Here is a 16428-nt window from a genome sequence, read left to right on the forward strand (position 1 = left end):
AATCAAATAAATTTTAATTAAAAATTCACCTAAACAAATCAAATTTCAATTTCAATTTCAATTTCATATGAAACTTAACTAAATCAAATTTTAAATAACTATTTTAATAAATTAATTTATTTTAAAAAATAAATATGATAATCTCAGTTAGTCGCATGTTGAACACGTTCGTGAGCCTTTAAATGAGCATGTTCGCGAGCTCACGAACCAAATACTGTTAAGCTCGAGCTCGGCTCGATAATATTTTCGAGCTCGAAATCGGGAGCTCGGCTCGTTAACTTAATCGAACGAACTCAAAGACTTTTTTTCGAGCCAGACTCGAATAGCTCATGAGCAGCTTCCTCATTTACATGAAAATTCTTATCATTTTTTTCATAAATCAAATTTAAATAACTATTTTAATAAATTAATTTATTTTAAATTCAACGGGACTTAATTCGATTATCTTATCAAATAATCAATTTAATTGGTTGACACCCCTATTTGCACCTTGGAATTTATCAATGGGACAACTACACCTTCCACACAAAACGCCATCATTTCCTTCCTTCTTCCCTTCCATCCAAGTAAACATCATGTTAACTCTTGATCTCATCAAAACCACCATGAAGAACACGAGAACAAGACTGTCTTGTCCTTCTTCCTCCTCCTCCTCCTCCTCCTCCTCCTCCACCATCACCACCGCCACCCTTTAAACTCCCTGCAATCACTGACACATCTCCTACCTCGCTTTGACTCAATCCCGACCTTCCACATCGCTGTCACTCACCTCAAGATCCGTGCAAATTCCCACTTTGATAAAGGAGAGATCATCATGTAAACGTATGAACGTGCAATTTGATCCATAACGAACCTCCATCACCCACCTGCTTCCATTTCCTTCATCGTCATCATCTTCTTCTTCTTCTCTCTCCTTTTTTTTTTCTCTTTCTGAATTTGCAGCGAGAGCAGCACCAAAAGAAGAGAAAGAAAAAGCAGGCGGAGGAGGCGAAGGAGAAAGAGTGATTATGAGAGATCGTGCCGCTAATTTGACCAAAGGTGAGATTTTTGGCCGTCAATTTGACCGAAGGTGGGATTTTTAGGAGGAAGAAGACAGGAGAGGAGGTGAGGTTGAGGGGGAGATGGGGAACGTGACGTCGTCGGTGGCGGCGCGGTTTGCGTTCTTCCCGCCGGAGCCGGCCACTTACGAGGTGTTCCGGGAGGGGGGCGGTGCCGGCGGGGAGGGGAGGCTGCGCCTGTCGGGGCTGTCGCCGGAGAAGAACGTGGAGGTGCACGTGGTGGAGACCAAGGCCGGGAACCGGGTGGTGGCCACCTTCTGGCGCCACCCCGCCGCCCGCTTCACGCTCCTCTACTCCCACGGCAACGCCGCCGACCTCGGCCAGATGCTCGACCTCTTCCACGAGCTCCGTGCCCACCTCCGCGTCAACATCATGAGGTAGCTAGGGCAAAGCCAGTTTCTTCTCCTCCTCCTCCTCTCTAATCGGTCTCCGCAATTTGTCCCCAAGATTGCATTTTTAGCCAAAAGATTGTTTCTTCCAGGGAAGTATTACATGATTTGACCACTGATTAAGGATTTTTCTATGAAAAAGGTTGAATTTTGATGTTGCAAACCCTAGATTCTTCCATTTCCCTGTTCTGTGATCACCTTATTGTGTCCCCAAGCTCACATTCTCAAGCAAAACATTGTTTCTTCTAGTGATGTAGCCATCGATTAGGATTTTTTTTTCCTACCAAATTGAGCTGAAAAGATTGAATTTTGATGTCGCAAACCCTAGGTTCCTTCTTTATTTTTGCCTCCAAGATTGCATTTTTAAGCCAAGAATTGTTTCTTTTAGGCAAATGCCACATGATTTGACCATTGATTAGGAAATTTTCTAAGAGATTGAACTGAAAAAGGCTGAATGCTGATGCTGCAAACCCTAGGTTTCTCAGATAGTTTCCTGAAGTAAAACAATTCCAGTCTACTATCTTCCTTTGATGAATCTGAAATATAATTCGTGCTTGCATAAGTTCTAAACTTGCATTTCGACTACAAAGTCTCGCAATCTGATCTATTCTATGATCTTCATTTTGCAGTTACGATTACTCGGGTTATGGAGCATCTACAGGGAAGGTAAGCATTGGAAAGTTCATAAGAAGCACAATTATCCCCTTTTATGTGCTACCTTTAGTTAACTTCTACCTTTTGTGCAAAACAAAATTGGCAAAATGAAACTTAAGTGCTCTATTGTTTTAACTATCCAATGCGAATTAGAATCTCTATTTCGATGTTTGAGAATAAATCTGTCATAAATATGGACAGATTTAGCGACTATTCGATATAGTTCTTGGAAAATATAAGCGATATACCAAAATATAGTATCATGAGTCTAACTTTCTTTCTTGTTGCTTGTCATCCTTGCAAAAGCCATCCGAGTTCAATACATATAACGACATAGAAGCCGTGTTTGATTGCTTGAAAGAAGAGTACGGTATAAAACAAGAGGAGCTCATTTTGTATGGTCAGTCCGTTGGCAGCGGGCCGACATTGCACCTGGCTGCGCAATTACAGAAACTGCGAGGTGTTGTCCTCCATAGCGCAATCCTCTCGGGCATACGAGTGTTGTATCCTGTAAAAGTGACATTCTGGTTTGATATCTTTAAAGTAAGGAGTTGGACATTTCCCCCCTAAATTTTTTAGTAATCGATATATTTTGTTGTCAATGTAATATCTTCTTTGTTTTTTTGCAGAATATTGACAAGATTCGACTTGTGAACTGCCCGACTTTTGTCATCCATGTAAGTTTTCTTCTTCTTCTTCTTTTGTCATCAGATATTCTACTATTCTTGTATCTGGTTGCATATGAGCATCAAGAAAACATTTTGATGTTATTGGTTTCTTTTCTGCAAGTAATTGTTTTACGCAGCCATCGAAAGCGATCAAGTTTAACTCCGCTAGACGGTAAATTGAGAGAAAATAAGTTGAGTGGGTACGGGGCAACCGATAGCTTCTATAACTAGTGATCTATTGTTTTTGAAATTGTCAGATATGATGCATGATCTTGTACCCAGTTGTTTGATTCACTTCATTTTCTTGATCGACTCGCGTGTGATCTTGTGTTCTCGATCTGTTCGAAGGCGCAATCGTTCACTCATTCATTCAAGAACACTTGATATACAAATTCCTTATCGTATGTTGTTTCTATGCAGGGAACTGCAGACGATATCGTCGACTGGACTCATGGTAAACGCTTGTGGGAATTATCGAAAGAAAAGTATGATCCCCTGTGGATCAAGGGTGGTGGTCACTGCAACTTAGAGACTTACCCCGAATACATCAAGCACCTAAAAAAGTTCATCGGCGCGATGGAGAAGCTTTCCGCGAAACAAACCAAACAAAACAGTCAACCACCATCGTCTATTCGAGAAGTGAAACACAACAAGTGTTTGCGATTCGGGAAGTGACTGTGTTATTAACAACTCGGAAGGGAGGTTCATCTCCAGCCATGCCTTAATTCTTTGAACAATTCTTGCGGATACAACAGGTTTCTCTTGATCAGTTGAAGATCGATAACAAAATATCCACACGGAAGGCTTCACGATTCATCGGAGAGGACTCTCATGTAGCAATCGATCGCTCTCTGAAATCAAGCATGTTCCCAAGAATTGAATTCTTTGTATGATTTGCCAAGTTGATGGTCCTCACAAAAGACTCACTCTTAACACTAGTTCTCGTGTGTAAGATGCGAGCGAACCAAGTTCGACATAGATGAGATTGTGTTCTTTTTCGCGGCCAGCAAACAAGAGATGACATGAAGGATGAGAACCCGGCGATCATCGTATTAGTCGAAAATTGTTGTCGCTTGTAAATTGAAGTCGAAAGATATGTATCTGATGCAGAAGAATGATGCTATCGATCATTTCTTCGATGTTATCCTTCTTCCTACCTCTAACCAAAGCTCGTAGGTTTAAGGTCATTTATGCACTCCACATTCCTTCTCGGTCGATAAACCAAGTTATCTTCTTTGCTTCGACACCCTCCTTTGTCGACTACGGTCTATCAAGAGTAGGAACTACTTATAGTTCTTTCCTCTTTTGATCGCGATGCTTGATGCTCTCCTTCATTTCTAGTTTAGTAAGTTTAACAAGTATAGATTTGTTTAGTTAAGAAGGATAAAACATTTTAGGTAGAAATATTTATCTAAATTCAACATTTGTGCCAACTAATTGTTAAATTAATTAACAAAATTAAGAAGAAAAAAATAAAAAATCGACTTTATTGGCTTATTCAAAGAATCCAATGGTATTTTAGATTTTAAATATTTGTTATTCAAGGTTGAAAAATCACTTTTCCCTTTATTTTAATGTTTTCTAGATTATTAAAAATATTTTTAGTTTTAAGATTTTTAAAAATGTTTTTAATGTTTTTTGAATCTAATGGCTTTAATGGTTCTATAAAACATGAGGGTTTTTTTTTACCTAAATAATGTTTCTGAGTTTTAAAAGAGTTTTTGGGTGTTCTTTTGATTTTCTTTTTGCTAACTTTGAAATAATAATCAATTTTTTATACTTTGAAAATTATCAAAATAAAATTTTCAAAATGATAGAAACTTATTATTATTATTTTTTTAAAAATACTTTACTTTTTAAAAAAAATAGGATTGTTAGTATGATGAACACCTCATTAAAATTAAATAAATTAAACATAAATAAATTCTCATCAAATTAAATATTTATAAACGTTTAGTTTATTTATAATCTAAATGAAAATGTATATTAGCACCGATAATTATGATTGATGTCTAATTCTATATGCAAATCAAGGTTAAAATAATTAAATTAATCAAAAATATTATGCAAATCTAGGTTAAAATAGTCAAAAACATTATGCATTCCTGTAGGCACACGTTGACATGTAGTTCATTTGTCGAGGTCAAATTAGTCAACTCAGTCAAATCCTCGGGTACGCGTTTACTTGGCAGGATAGGGAAGGGAAGTGCCTCGTGCATTTTGATTAGCCGTCGCCCCTTCCTCCTCCGTTTCTCTTTCTCTCTCTCCGTGCCCCTTTCTCCTCCTCGTCGAATCCGCCGTAACCTCGCCTAAGCGAGAGCGAGCGTCGATTGGGAGGAGGAAGGAGGGTGGAAATGGCGGGGTATCGCGCGGAGGACGACTACGACTACTTGTTCAAGCTGGTGCTCATCGGCGACTCCGGAGTCGGCAAGTCCAACCTCCTCTCCCGCTTCTCCCGCAACGAGTTCAACCTCGAGTCCAAGTCCACCATCGGCGTCGAGTTCGCCACCCGCAGCGTCACCGTCGACGGCAAGGTCCTAAAGGCCCAGATTTGGGACACCGCCGGCCAGGAAAGGTACTGCTTTTCACTCTTCTCCTTTCCCCCCTTTTTTAGAGAGTTAGGGTTTCCTTTCAGGAAGCTGATTTCAATGGGATGCCGATCTGTTTCTTGGGTTGTCCGTTCATGCCCCCTGGGGATCTAGGAATTCTGGAGTAGGCTCTGCATGTACCTTAGCCAGTAGTTGTTGATTTCATCTGATTCTTATTAGATTTACCTACTGGTTGGAATAGAATAAGCGAAACTATCTCAACAGTTTTCCTGTTAGATTTAACCTTCCTCTTTTCTGAGAAAAAAATGTTGTCCTATATCTCGAGGTTGCATCTAACTATCTAAGAATTAGATAACTAAGCATAACATTCAACTTCAGTTTATGTCTGAGTCTTGATCCATGTAGTACTCTATTACAATTATTATTATTATTATTAATTGGCGGCAGCATTTTGTTACTTATTAAACATTTGAAAGCAATGTAGTGAAACCTTCGAACATGCTGTTCAACTTATTAATTGCTTAAATCTTAGAACTAACTTGATATACATAATAATTTGCATTAAGTTGATGAAAATCCAAGCATCCAAGTTAACCAATATTGCTATTGAATCAATAAAATGGCAGCTCAAACTATAAGGCTTTCATCAACAGGAGATTGAGGATCATCAACCTTGCACTCTGAAGCAAAGTATGGCATCACAACACTTACTATTATTCCTATATATATATATATATATATATATATATATACATGTGCATTGTGCTATTAGGGACAGAAAATGTACATATCTGTGCAATATTGAGGGTCAAACCTTAGAATTGTGACAAACATAGCAAAGCTTCTACCACCAAGATGTCATGACCCTCATTGGATCACCACACTTGTTATTTGCTTTGCTTGATAATAGGATGTTTCCACTAATCTACTGGATTCATGGTAAGATTGGGTTTTACACTAAGACAAATATTTACTTAATAGACACCCTTTTGTGATGCAACCTTCATATCCTCAAGTTATAATCAGCATCAGTTGTGCCTAGCTGATTGAGATTGCTTTAGCTGTGGCCTACGTATTGGAATTGGCTTTGCCATGATTTTACTGACAAGAAAGAGGGACTTAGGAGTTTCCCTGGATCAATTGATGTTTAATTCTGCTTCTCACAACTCTTAGTATAAAGAAAGCAAAAATGAATTGTAAAAAGTACGGGAGGCCTTTATATTTCCTAGATCACCTTTAACACGTGTCACCATTTGGGAAACTTGAGGTCAATCTGGATTGTTTCCTATTGTGTTATACACGGCCCTTGGTTGAGGTTAAATTGTGGGGATAATTCCGTCTACTAGGTTACAAAAGAAGCAGTCTTTTATAATGTTGAAATCCTACTAGCAGTTGATGAGCCAGAAGAGAAGTCTGATTGCCATACACTTGGAGTGACCATTCTCGAAGATAGTCTTATTCTCATTGAGGCTAGTTTACCATTCTTTGATCTTTCAATGTGAAACTATCATGTACTGGAATCAAAGGAATATTTATTTATTATTTGAAACATAACCCAATTTTTTCTTCTATCGTAGGTCAATGCACTAGTTTGTTTTAACCAAATCACCATAAGAGAGACAAATGGTAAGGTGTTGGTTAAAAATTTCCATGCTAATACTATGAGGGAGATATTGTATTCACATATTTGAACTATGATCAACCATCATGCGCATATACATGTTAAAACACAACTCTTGTATGTGATTTTAGTACATTTAAGTTCGGCTTAGTAACCTCTATATCAAAAATGGAAAAAAGAGGGAAAATGAAGAAAAACTGAAACAGGAAAACAAGTCAAAAGAGAAACATGTTCTTTTGATTTTCATACTTAGTGTGCAAATGATCTTGATTGTCATACTTAGTGTGCAATGATATTTGAGATAATTTTCGTTGTCTGAATAATAAGAATAGTTTAAGGACAAAAGGGGAAAGGGTAGTCCTTAAACATCTACCAGTAGTAAGCATTTGACAATTAAATTACTCTTGTGGAGAATTAGCAGTCATTAGCATCTTCAACCTTCAATTCCTTTGTGTAGTCTCGTTGAAAAGAACGGAATGTGGAGATCCATGAATGATATATCACATCAATTGGTTTGTCTCTGAATTGGAGATTGTTCTTTTGTTACCTAATATGATCAACAATCGTAGGTATCGTGCAATAACAAGTGCTTATTATCGAGGAGCAGTTGGCGCGTTGCTTGTGTACGACGTCACTAGACGTGCTACATTTGATAGTGTTACCCGCTGGCTCCGGGAGCTGAGGGATCACACTGATCCTAACATAGTGGTGATGCTGATTGGGAATAAGTCGGACCTCCGTCATCTCGTTGCTGTTCCGACTGAAGACAGCAAAGCTTACGCGGAGAACGAATCATTGTATTTCATGGAAACCTCTGCGCTAGACGCAACGAACGTCGAGTTAGCATTTCAAGAGGTCTTGACTCAGATTTATCGCATCGTCAGCAAGAAGGCAGTCGAGGCAGGTGATGATGCAGCCTCTTCTGTACCAAGTAAAGGCGAAACAATAAATGTGAAGGATGATTCTTCTGCATTGAAGAAATTTGGTTGCTGTTCTAGTTAAGCTAGCTGCTTTCTCTTTGTGATGCATTATTTTAGTTTTTTATGTGTAATATTTGAATTCATTATTTCTTCCCTAAATTAGTCGTCTTGCAGCTGAACATGGATAAACTGAGGTCTTGTTATCTTAATGCTTGTTACTGCAAATTTGCCTGTATTCTGATCACAATTGGAACTCTATTATGTTTTGAATGAGAATGGACTTTTTAATTTATCCGTGTCTATTTTATTACAGTTTAGATTTTTTTTTTTTTTGTTTTGAAATATTATATTAAAGGTTATTTTATATTGACTACTCATACTGTTTATTTCATTTCAGGGAGAAAAATAGTTTGTCATCATAAAACTATTGTAATAATGATTAATTAGCTATTATAATGTTATAACAGTCATTAATTGATTGCTACAATAATGTAGCAGTCAATTAATGGTTGTTACAAAAATTTTACAATCAATTTTACCATGTTAAAATGATTTTGATTAAGTTTGAACAATTTTGATCAAGTGGATAAATTTTTTTATATAAAAGTATTATATATATATATATAATATAAAAATTTAAAAAGCATCTCAAATTATGTAAATCGTTAAAAAAGTATTCTTTTTAAAAAATTAAAAGGATATTCCACTGAATATTTTAATAAAAATATTTTTTATTTTAGCACTAAGGAGTGTAATAGTGATTATTCATGCAACAATAAAAAAAATTAACAATTTCATTTTAATCAAACTTACAATACATAAAATACTATTATATTAAAATATTCTTTATTAACTTAGTCAAAATTATTTAAATTTTATCAAAATCACTTTTAAATAATTATAACAACTACTTAATTAGCTTACACAATTATAGCTAAACTTTTAAATTTTGAAGTCTAAATTTTAAATTTTAATGTTGTTGTAGCAGCTACTAAGTCATTGTTATAATAATATTGTATTAGTTATTATACGTTATAGCAGTTAGTCATAATTACTATAATAGCACAGAAATTAAGAGTTGTTACATCATTATAGTATTTATTCTATAGCTAGCTACAACAGCGTTGGAAGTAAAAGTATTTTCAAGATAAAACATATGATGGGGTGCTCATTTGATATTTTTATAAAAAAAAGGGTCAAATTTCAATGAAACTGAGATAATACTCTCTTCCAAAGTAGCTAACTGTAAGCTTTTCGATTTACCTATTCACAAATGATCGTGGGATCGATTGCGTGAAACGTTGGGATGACAGATTGCTAAAATAATGTCTTTTTTATTTTTGGCCAAGCAGATTTTGAATGAAATATAGCGACTTGGATCATTTGTAAGGATTTCAAAGATAGAGTGCATAAGGTGGTGAATGAACCCATAAGCTCTAGAGAATTTATGGATTGTTTAGATTCTTTATCATATATTTTTATAGTAATAAAAATACATGATAAATAATAAAAATAACTATTGGAATTTAATGATAATATATTTTAAAATATTTCTAATTTGTATGAATATAATGAATACAGATTATACTCGAAAATAAAAAAAATGTTGGAAAAAATGGTTTATTATAATCTAATTAGATGATTTCACACATAATTTTAATTTAGATGGTGTTCTCTATATTATTATAATTACGCTACATCACAACACTTGTCTAACTAAATAATTAAATCCATTTACAATATCAATTAACTATATTAGGCATATTACTCTAAGGATGATTTAATTAAAACTTAATTGATTATTAAAATAGAGCTAATACGTAGTAGTTAGATGACTAATGATTTTTTATTACTAAGTCAAATCATAATGATGGATGATTGTAAACATTCAACTATATTATATTTTAGTACTAAATTTTGGTTAAAATTCACTATGTGTAATTTTTTGATGCATAATAATATGTGATATTAGAGATATAATTATAATATTTAATATTTGTGGTTCTTTACTGAAAATTTGCATTTAGAATATATTATAATATATTTTTTTAATTTATGAAAAGATAGCATTTGGGGATAAAAATTGAAATAGAGGGATTTTTACTGCAATTTTTTCTTAAATAATTTATAGAATTCTAAATTCATTATCCTAATTTCATTTTCAAATAAATTTTTTTACTTAGTTCTGATTTATTCGTATCTTAATTATATAATTAATTCTCTCGGAAATATTTGGCAGTAATTTAAAACGACTAAAAATAATAAATGAAAAAACATTCACGCCCGGTGGGACTCGAACCCACAATCGCCTGATTAGAAGTCAGACGCCTTATCCATTAGGCCACGGGCGCTCTTTGATGAAGTAAGACAATTTATATTTTAAAACAATGACAACACAAGTTAACATCAGAGAAAAAGTTGGCATTATTATTATTTTTTGATAATACAAATAAGTTTATCCAGGCCAATATATTTTTAAAAACTCTCCTACGTATAACTATGTCTTTCAACTTACAACTCGGCTCGGCCATTCTGCAACTCTGCAACTCGGCTCGGCCATTCTGCAACTCTGCCTGGCAGTTGACCACTCAGCCATTCAGCTCTCTCTGGCAAAGCATAGTTTGTAACAGTCCCCCCAGTCATAATTTTGCTGTAGATTATGTTCTTTCTTCATTTGTTGTAGTCTTTGGTTTCAACCCTAGCTACTAGAGTAGTTGTCCTTAGTCACTTTTCTCTTCTAGTCTTTGGTTTCTCTTGTTAATGTAAGGACCTTGTGAGCTAGAAGGGAGGGGGGTTGAATAGCTCCACTCGATCAAGTTTGAACCTTTGTCGCTGAAGAAACTCCTCTTTACACACCCTCACAACTCAAACAATGCAAACACAAGAGAATTTTACTTGGTATCCGCCTCCTTGAGGCGACTAATCCAAGGGTCTTCACTCGGCTCACTCTTCCACTATAACTTCTCCTTCTCGGACAAACACCGAAGGCGGAGAAACATTCTTACAACAGATTACAACAAGTGTACAAGTAATCAAGCGCAATGAAGAAGAAGAGAAAAAAGATTACATAATGGAGATGCTTCTTCTTCTTCAAGAATTTGCTCCAAGCTTAGAGGGAGAACACAAGCTGGTCTCTTGATCAATAGAGCACACAAACTTAGAGCTTCAATAGTAGTGGTTTTAGTGAGATCTTACTGAGTTCTTTCCTCGCTTGATCAAGTGTTTGATCGTCGACCTTCTTGATCTTCATTCGCCTTACATTGTAAGGACTTTCCGCGCCAAGAGTCCGCTCCTCGACCCTTTTGGACTTTCCTTTTGTCTTACGTCGATCTTCTCACCCGCAAGGACTTTCCACGCTTTGCCTTACCCCGTAAGGATTTCCTCATGCCAAGAGCTCAGTCCTCGACCCTCTTGGTCTTCCCTTCACTTGTCTTACCCTGTAAGGATTTCCCTGCACACTTAACACATAAGTTAGATATCTCATCTTGTGTTCTAAAGTTTATTGATGTCAAACATTAAAATATAACTCAAGGGCATAATTGCAACAATAATCTCCCCCTTTTTGATGTTTGACAACCAAACAACTTTAGAGCACTATTTATTCTCTCCCTTTGACAAAATTAAAAAAAAACCACAAAGAAGTACATGTATAGAGAGAAATAAGGAAAGAGAGAGGCAAAACCTCCCCCTTAACCCATGCATCCATCTGGACAATCGTATAACATACACATAGATAGAGATGCAGCGGAAAATAAAGAAGACACAAACCATCATCCAAAGAAAAAGATATATCAAAGCACATGAAAACATAACATCAAACTACTTTAACAATAACATGCATATCACTACAGCAATTTGACATACATCAACCCAGAGTGCAAAAAGAAGTGTTAAGTACATCATCCAGAAAAGAAAGACAGACAAACAGCAGAGTCAAGTGCATACAACAAAATGAAAGAAATACAGAGTAGAGAAATGTCAATCGAGATCCATAGGAGGAGGATCATCACTAGGGGCCAAGTGATGCTTGATCATGCGGTGGCGATTTTACAATAGCTTAGTTGTGATTTTGTACTGGCCTGACCATGATTTTACAATGTTGCATAGAGCTACAACAACAATAATTATTAAGTTTTATCTTATTAAGTAGGGTCGACTATATAGATCTTTCTACGTCATTGGATTCTATCTTTATTATATCAGTATTTATATTTAAATAAATTTTATCTTATTTTATTATTATTAATTAAATTATTTTTGTCTTCTTCTTTCTCGTATGATGTGCTTATTTGTTATAGTTTCACATCACCTGATTGAAATATTTATTAATCATCTAAGTACATATCTGTATCATTTTAAATGTATCTCTCAGAGTTTTTTTATGATAGATACAACTCTAATATTCTTATTTCTTATTTTATCTATCATATATGCCCACATATTTATTTTAACATCTTCATTTCTACACCTCTCATATTTCAATATCAATAATATTTTTTAAACGATCAATTTGTATGAAAATTATATTGTTTCCTTGAAGAGAAAATTCATGGGACTTCTTTTTGTCTAATTAATCTATTCTCTTTGTTTTTTCTGGTTGCTTTTGCCCGGAAGGCAGGGTCTGGTCCCACCCACAGGCTGCAAATGAGAAATTGCCACATAAACACTCCAAGTGAATTAAATATTACAAGAGGCCTATCCACACTGTTCTCGGCACACTGATTGCTAGAACGAGTTAGTGGCTTAGTTGCTTTCACTGCTTTTGCTTAGCAAAGTTGGCAAGAGGACGTGCCACATAGCAAGTGGTGTATGACTACGAGCATCCAAGGTTGACTTGACTAGTACTAGTTGACCTTATTCCTTAGGTCAATTATAATATAGGGCACACGGTTAGTTGCACAATTTTGCTCGTACTAACTTTGTTTCGAATTAATCGTCAATCATTCACCCAAAAAAGACAAAAATTACATAAAATTGTGTGTGTACAAAAAGACTCATCCGCTATAGAATATTCAAGGTGTCCGAAAGGATTTCGAGGGCTAAGAACAGTAATAATATTTTTTATTTTTATTTATTTTTTTAGCTTATACTTAAATCATTTAAGATTTTTTTTTCTTTTGGATTTAGGGATTGAGTAATAATATTAAGCATTAAAAAATTTTAAAATAAAAAAATTTAGTTGCTCACAGGATGTACCAGGTTATTATCATGCACTTCTTATCCGACACATCCATGAGCAATTAAATTTTTTTATCCTTAATATTATAACTCAACTTTAAAATCCTAAAAGAAAATCTTAAATAGTTTAACCATAAACTAAAAAAAATAAAAAAAAAAAAGCATTGTTACTATTTCGAACACCCTGAATATGGACAAATCATATATATATATATTATATATATATATATATATATATATATATATATATATATATATATATATATATATATATATACTCTACTCATTCATATCTATGGACACATGCTATTAAAATTATTATTTTTTAATTCTCACTTCTCTTACATGAAAATTAAAAATCATATTTGAATAAAATTTCATCTCTAATCCTAAAACCTTGAATCTTAACATAGATTTTTTTTTAATGTTAAGTCAATTTACACATCAGCAGGTGCCCATGGGTTATATATATAATTTTGATAAGCCTTAGAAAATGGAGAGAATTCAAACTATAAGTTTAAAGAAAGGAATTCAGTTCAAAATGAACCTAGGGTTAGAAGCTTTATCCCTAGATTTACTCTTCCTTAATGTTCTAGAAGAGCTAGACTCTTCACTTCCCAATTTATCCTGGTGGTCAGTGGGAAACTTTCGTAGGGCCTGACTGATCATCCCCAGAGATATTCAATGGGACTAACTGGGATTTATCAATTTTTTTAGAAGAGCTAGACTCTTAGAATTTCTTGGTTCTCAACCTAGATATCAATAATAAAAACTATAGTCCTCTTTGATCATGTGCATATTTTAATTTCAATACTCGAATATACTCTTATAGGATGTTTAGTGCCTTCCTTTGTCAACTATTTATACAACCCTAATAGGGGTGATCCGCTAATGGTTTTTGACGCCAGATGGGATGACGATTATCCTGCGGGTAATATTGAATCGGTTGGTTCAATTGTTGGTTCAATTGTGAATGCTGAAAATAATCTTCTAAAATTTATTGATTCGAAAGAATAACAAGAAATAAGGAAATAAACAGCACTATCTTCTCCCTAAACATCAACTCATAAAATGTTTATATAGATCCAAAATCCTAACTTGTAAAATAACAAAATCCTAATAGAAAGAAAATTTTCTTAATGGATTCGAAATTCTAAAATTCTAAATAGACTTAAAAATCTTAAAATAAAATTTTTTTAAAACTAATAGAAATTTTTAAAACTACTTTAAATATCAAAAATTCTAAAAATTATATAAAAAATAGTAATAAAATCTTTGAATCATCTTGCTGCATCAGTTCTCCATACATCATACTCCCTTTAGGATGCAGCTTTGGGGATCTTAGATAAGACTTTGAAGTACATTCTATGGCAACCATTGGGTAACCTAAGACATTGATATCTTGATGAGCTTGAAGTCGAAAGATTATGAGCTCAACTCCAAGTTCACCACCATATTTACTAAGTTGAATGCCCATATAATTCTCTGTTTACTTACATAAAATACTATCGAGAAATTGGGGAGATGATTGATCGATGATGTACACTATGATAGTGAAGTTGGATGAAACAAATTAAATTCAGCAAAGTTGAGAAACTAAGGAAGCAAAGATTTTAGGAGTAAAGTCGAGGGACTCTGAAGTGCACCCACCAGTCATGAGGAGATCACCTATGAACTCCTTGAGACAAAGAGTTTGAACCTTGCCTTATAGAAGCCTATTTGCGTTTAATCCCACATCCGCAAGAAGGATCAGTACTACATGTTTGATGTGTGGATCGAAAACATGAAACTAATGAGTGCATATTATTGCATAAAGGTGATAATGTTCACCCCATACGCTCCTCCACTCCACCTCATCTCTTCTACAAAGGAGGTAAATCACGGGATAATGACATGATAATTGTCTTGAAACATTGATTCCTCACTTAGGGTTAGGTCTAATGATAGTATTTTGACCTACGTGTGCTCATGAGTTATACTTTTGCCAACAACTCAAGTTATCCCAAACCAAGGGGCTTATAGGCTTGTAAGCTAACCGAAGGAAGCTGCCTAGACTAGACAAAAGTATCGTTGGCTGGTCTAGTTATTCTATTAGAGCAGTTCCAATCAATTGGAAACCAATTATGCTTTTATTTGACATCAATATAGACACATAATTTAGTCTTATAATAAAACAAAGCACAACTATTAAGCAGTCAAAAGCATTATTTTCTATTATTCTAGTGTCAAATATTATATGTAACTAAATAAAGATATGTTTTGATCAGAACAAAAACATAATTGTACACTTCCAGAGCATAATAAAATATATTAAAGTATCTTTATTAAGGTGTAATTATGCTTACATCAAAAACTAAAGTTGATGCCGTGAAAAATCTACCATCGCATTGTAGATTAGTGACGAAATTTTCTGGATTAATACATGTCAAAGGGTGCCCAGAGTCGCCGTGCTTAAGTCACCATGGATGTCATGAAAGGAATAAAATAATAAAAAATTAAGAAAAAAAAGTTAGGATTAAGGTTAGATATATATTACCAAAGATCCCCTTTCATACCACTATTAATTGTGTCATTTATAAAGAATCATGCTCCGAACTTGCGCTAGAGAGGCATTATTACCTCGAGTATCACTAATCTCCTCTATCAAGTCAGAGCCAAAATATTATAGCTGAAATCTATCACGACACCAAAGATCAGTAACAAAGTTTCCTCTCGTGACGTGGTTAGACTTACATGGATTAACACGTGTTAGAGGACGCCAAGAGTCCCAACTAGGCCCCTACAATATTTATGTCACCATGGATGTCATGGAAAGAATAGAATAGTGAAAATATAGAAGTAGAAAAGCTAGTGTTAAGGTTAGATAGATTACCAAAGATCTTTCATATTGCTGTTAACTGTGTCATTTATAAAGAATAATGCTTTGAAACCCTAACGGGTTATTGGATTTCAGATTTGCAAGTTGTGCATTAGAGGGGTCTTATTACTCGAAGAATCATTAGTCTCCCTTGAAATTGAGGCCAAAATAATATGGTAGAAATCTACCATCTCATTTGAAATCAAACTTTCTCTCGTGACGTGTGTGGACATACATGGATTAACATGAGTCAAAGGGCATCAATAGTTATCTTGTTAGGACTCATGTGAGCTAGAGAGGGTGAATAACTCTAATCGCTTCTAGTCTTAATTTTGTGTTCGTCGTTTGAATGCGTAATGAAAACTTGAATCAAAATCGACATCACATGCACAATACTTTGATTTTACCTAGTATCCGTCTCCTTGAGATAATTAATCTAGGACCCTATTCCTAGAGATTTCCCTCCACTATGAACTTCTCATTTTCAGATACCTTCTGAAGGCAAAGAAGCCTCTTACAAGCTTGTTCTTACAA

The 16428-nt window shown here is 34.8% G+C and overlaps 2 protein-coding genes and 1 non-coding gene across 3 annotated transcripts; 2 read left to right on the forward strand and 1 right to left on the reverse strand.

Annotated features, from left to right (window-relative positions):
- Positions 1-678: 678 nt before the first annotated feature.
- Positions 679-4012, forward strand: LOC141819767 (uncharacterized). The gene is made up of 5 exons (XM_074707019.1): positions 679-1435; positions 2077-2113; positions 2408-2644; positions 2731-2778; positions 3190-4012. The coding sequence occupies exons 1-5, from the start codon at positions 1122-1124 to the stop codon at positions 3442-3444; spliced, it is 891 nt and encodes a 296-aa protein (XP_074563120.1). The 5' UTR covers positions 679-1121; the 3' UTR covers positions 3445-4012.
- A 998-nt stretch (positions 4013-5010) lies between these two features.
- LOC141819768 (ras-related protein Rab11D) lies at positions 5011-8151 on the forward strand. Its single transcript, XM_074707020.1, has 2 exons — positions 5011-5344; positions 7509-8151. The coding sequence occupies exons 1-2, from the start codon at positions 5124-5126 to the stop codon at positions 7939-7941; spliced, it is 654 nt and encodes a 217-aa protein (XP_074563121.1). The 5' UTR covers positions 5011-5123; the 3' UTR covers positions 7942-8151.
- A 1986-nt stretch (positions 8152-10137) lies between these two features.
- TRNAR-UCU (transfer RNA arginine (anticodon UCU)) lies at positions 10138-10210 on the reverse strand. The gene has a single exon. It is a non-coding gene; the product is annotated as a tRNA-Arg (tRNA).
- Between the last annotated feature and the right edge of the window lie 6218 nt (positions 10211-16428).

The sequence above is a fragment of the Curcuma longa genome, unplaced genomic scaffold (genome assembly GCF_044706935.1).
Source record: "Curcuma longa cultivar G26 ecotype Majalengka, Jawa Barat unplaced genomic scaffold, ITB_CL_G26_1.1 utg18532_np1212_1030455_RagTag, whole genome shotgun sequence".
Lineage (NCBI taxonomy): Eukaryota > Viridiplantae > Streptophyta > Magnoliopsida > Zingiberales > Zingiberaceae > Curcuma > Curcuma longa.

Bases quoted from the DNA above. Each gene is read 5' to 3' on its own strand.
- LOC141819767 (XM_074707019.1), top strand. From the start codon at position 1,122: ATGGGGAACGTGACGTCGTCGGTGGCGGCGCGGTTTGCGTTCTTCCCG. The intron at 1,436-2,076 runs GTAGCTAGGGCA...TTCATTTTGCAG, and splicing joins CTCCGCGTCAACATCATGAG to TTACGATTACTCGGGTTATG. The intron at 2,645-2,730 runs GTAAGGAGTTGG...GTTTTTTTGCAG, and splicing joins TCTGGTTTGATATCTTTAAA to AATATTGACAAGATTCGACT.
- LOC141819768 (XM_074707020.1), top strand. From the start codon at position 5,124: ATGGCGGGGTATCGCGCGGAGGACGACTACGACTACTTGTTCAAGCTG. The intron at 5,345-7,508 runs GTACTGCTTTTC...CAACAATCGTAG, and splicing joins GACACCGCCGGCCAGGAAAG to GTATCGTGCAATAACAAGTG.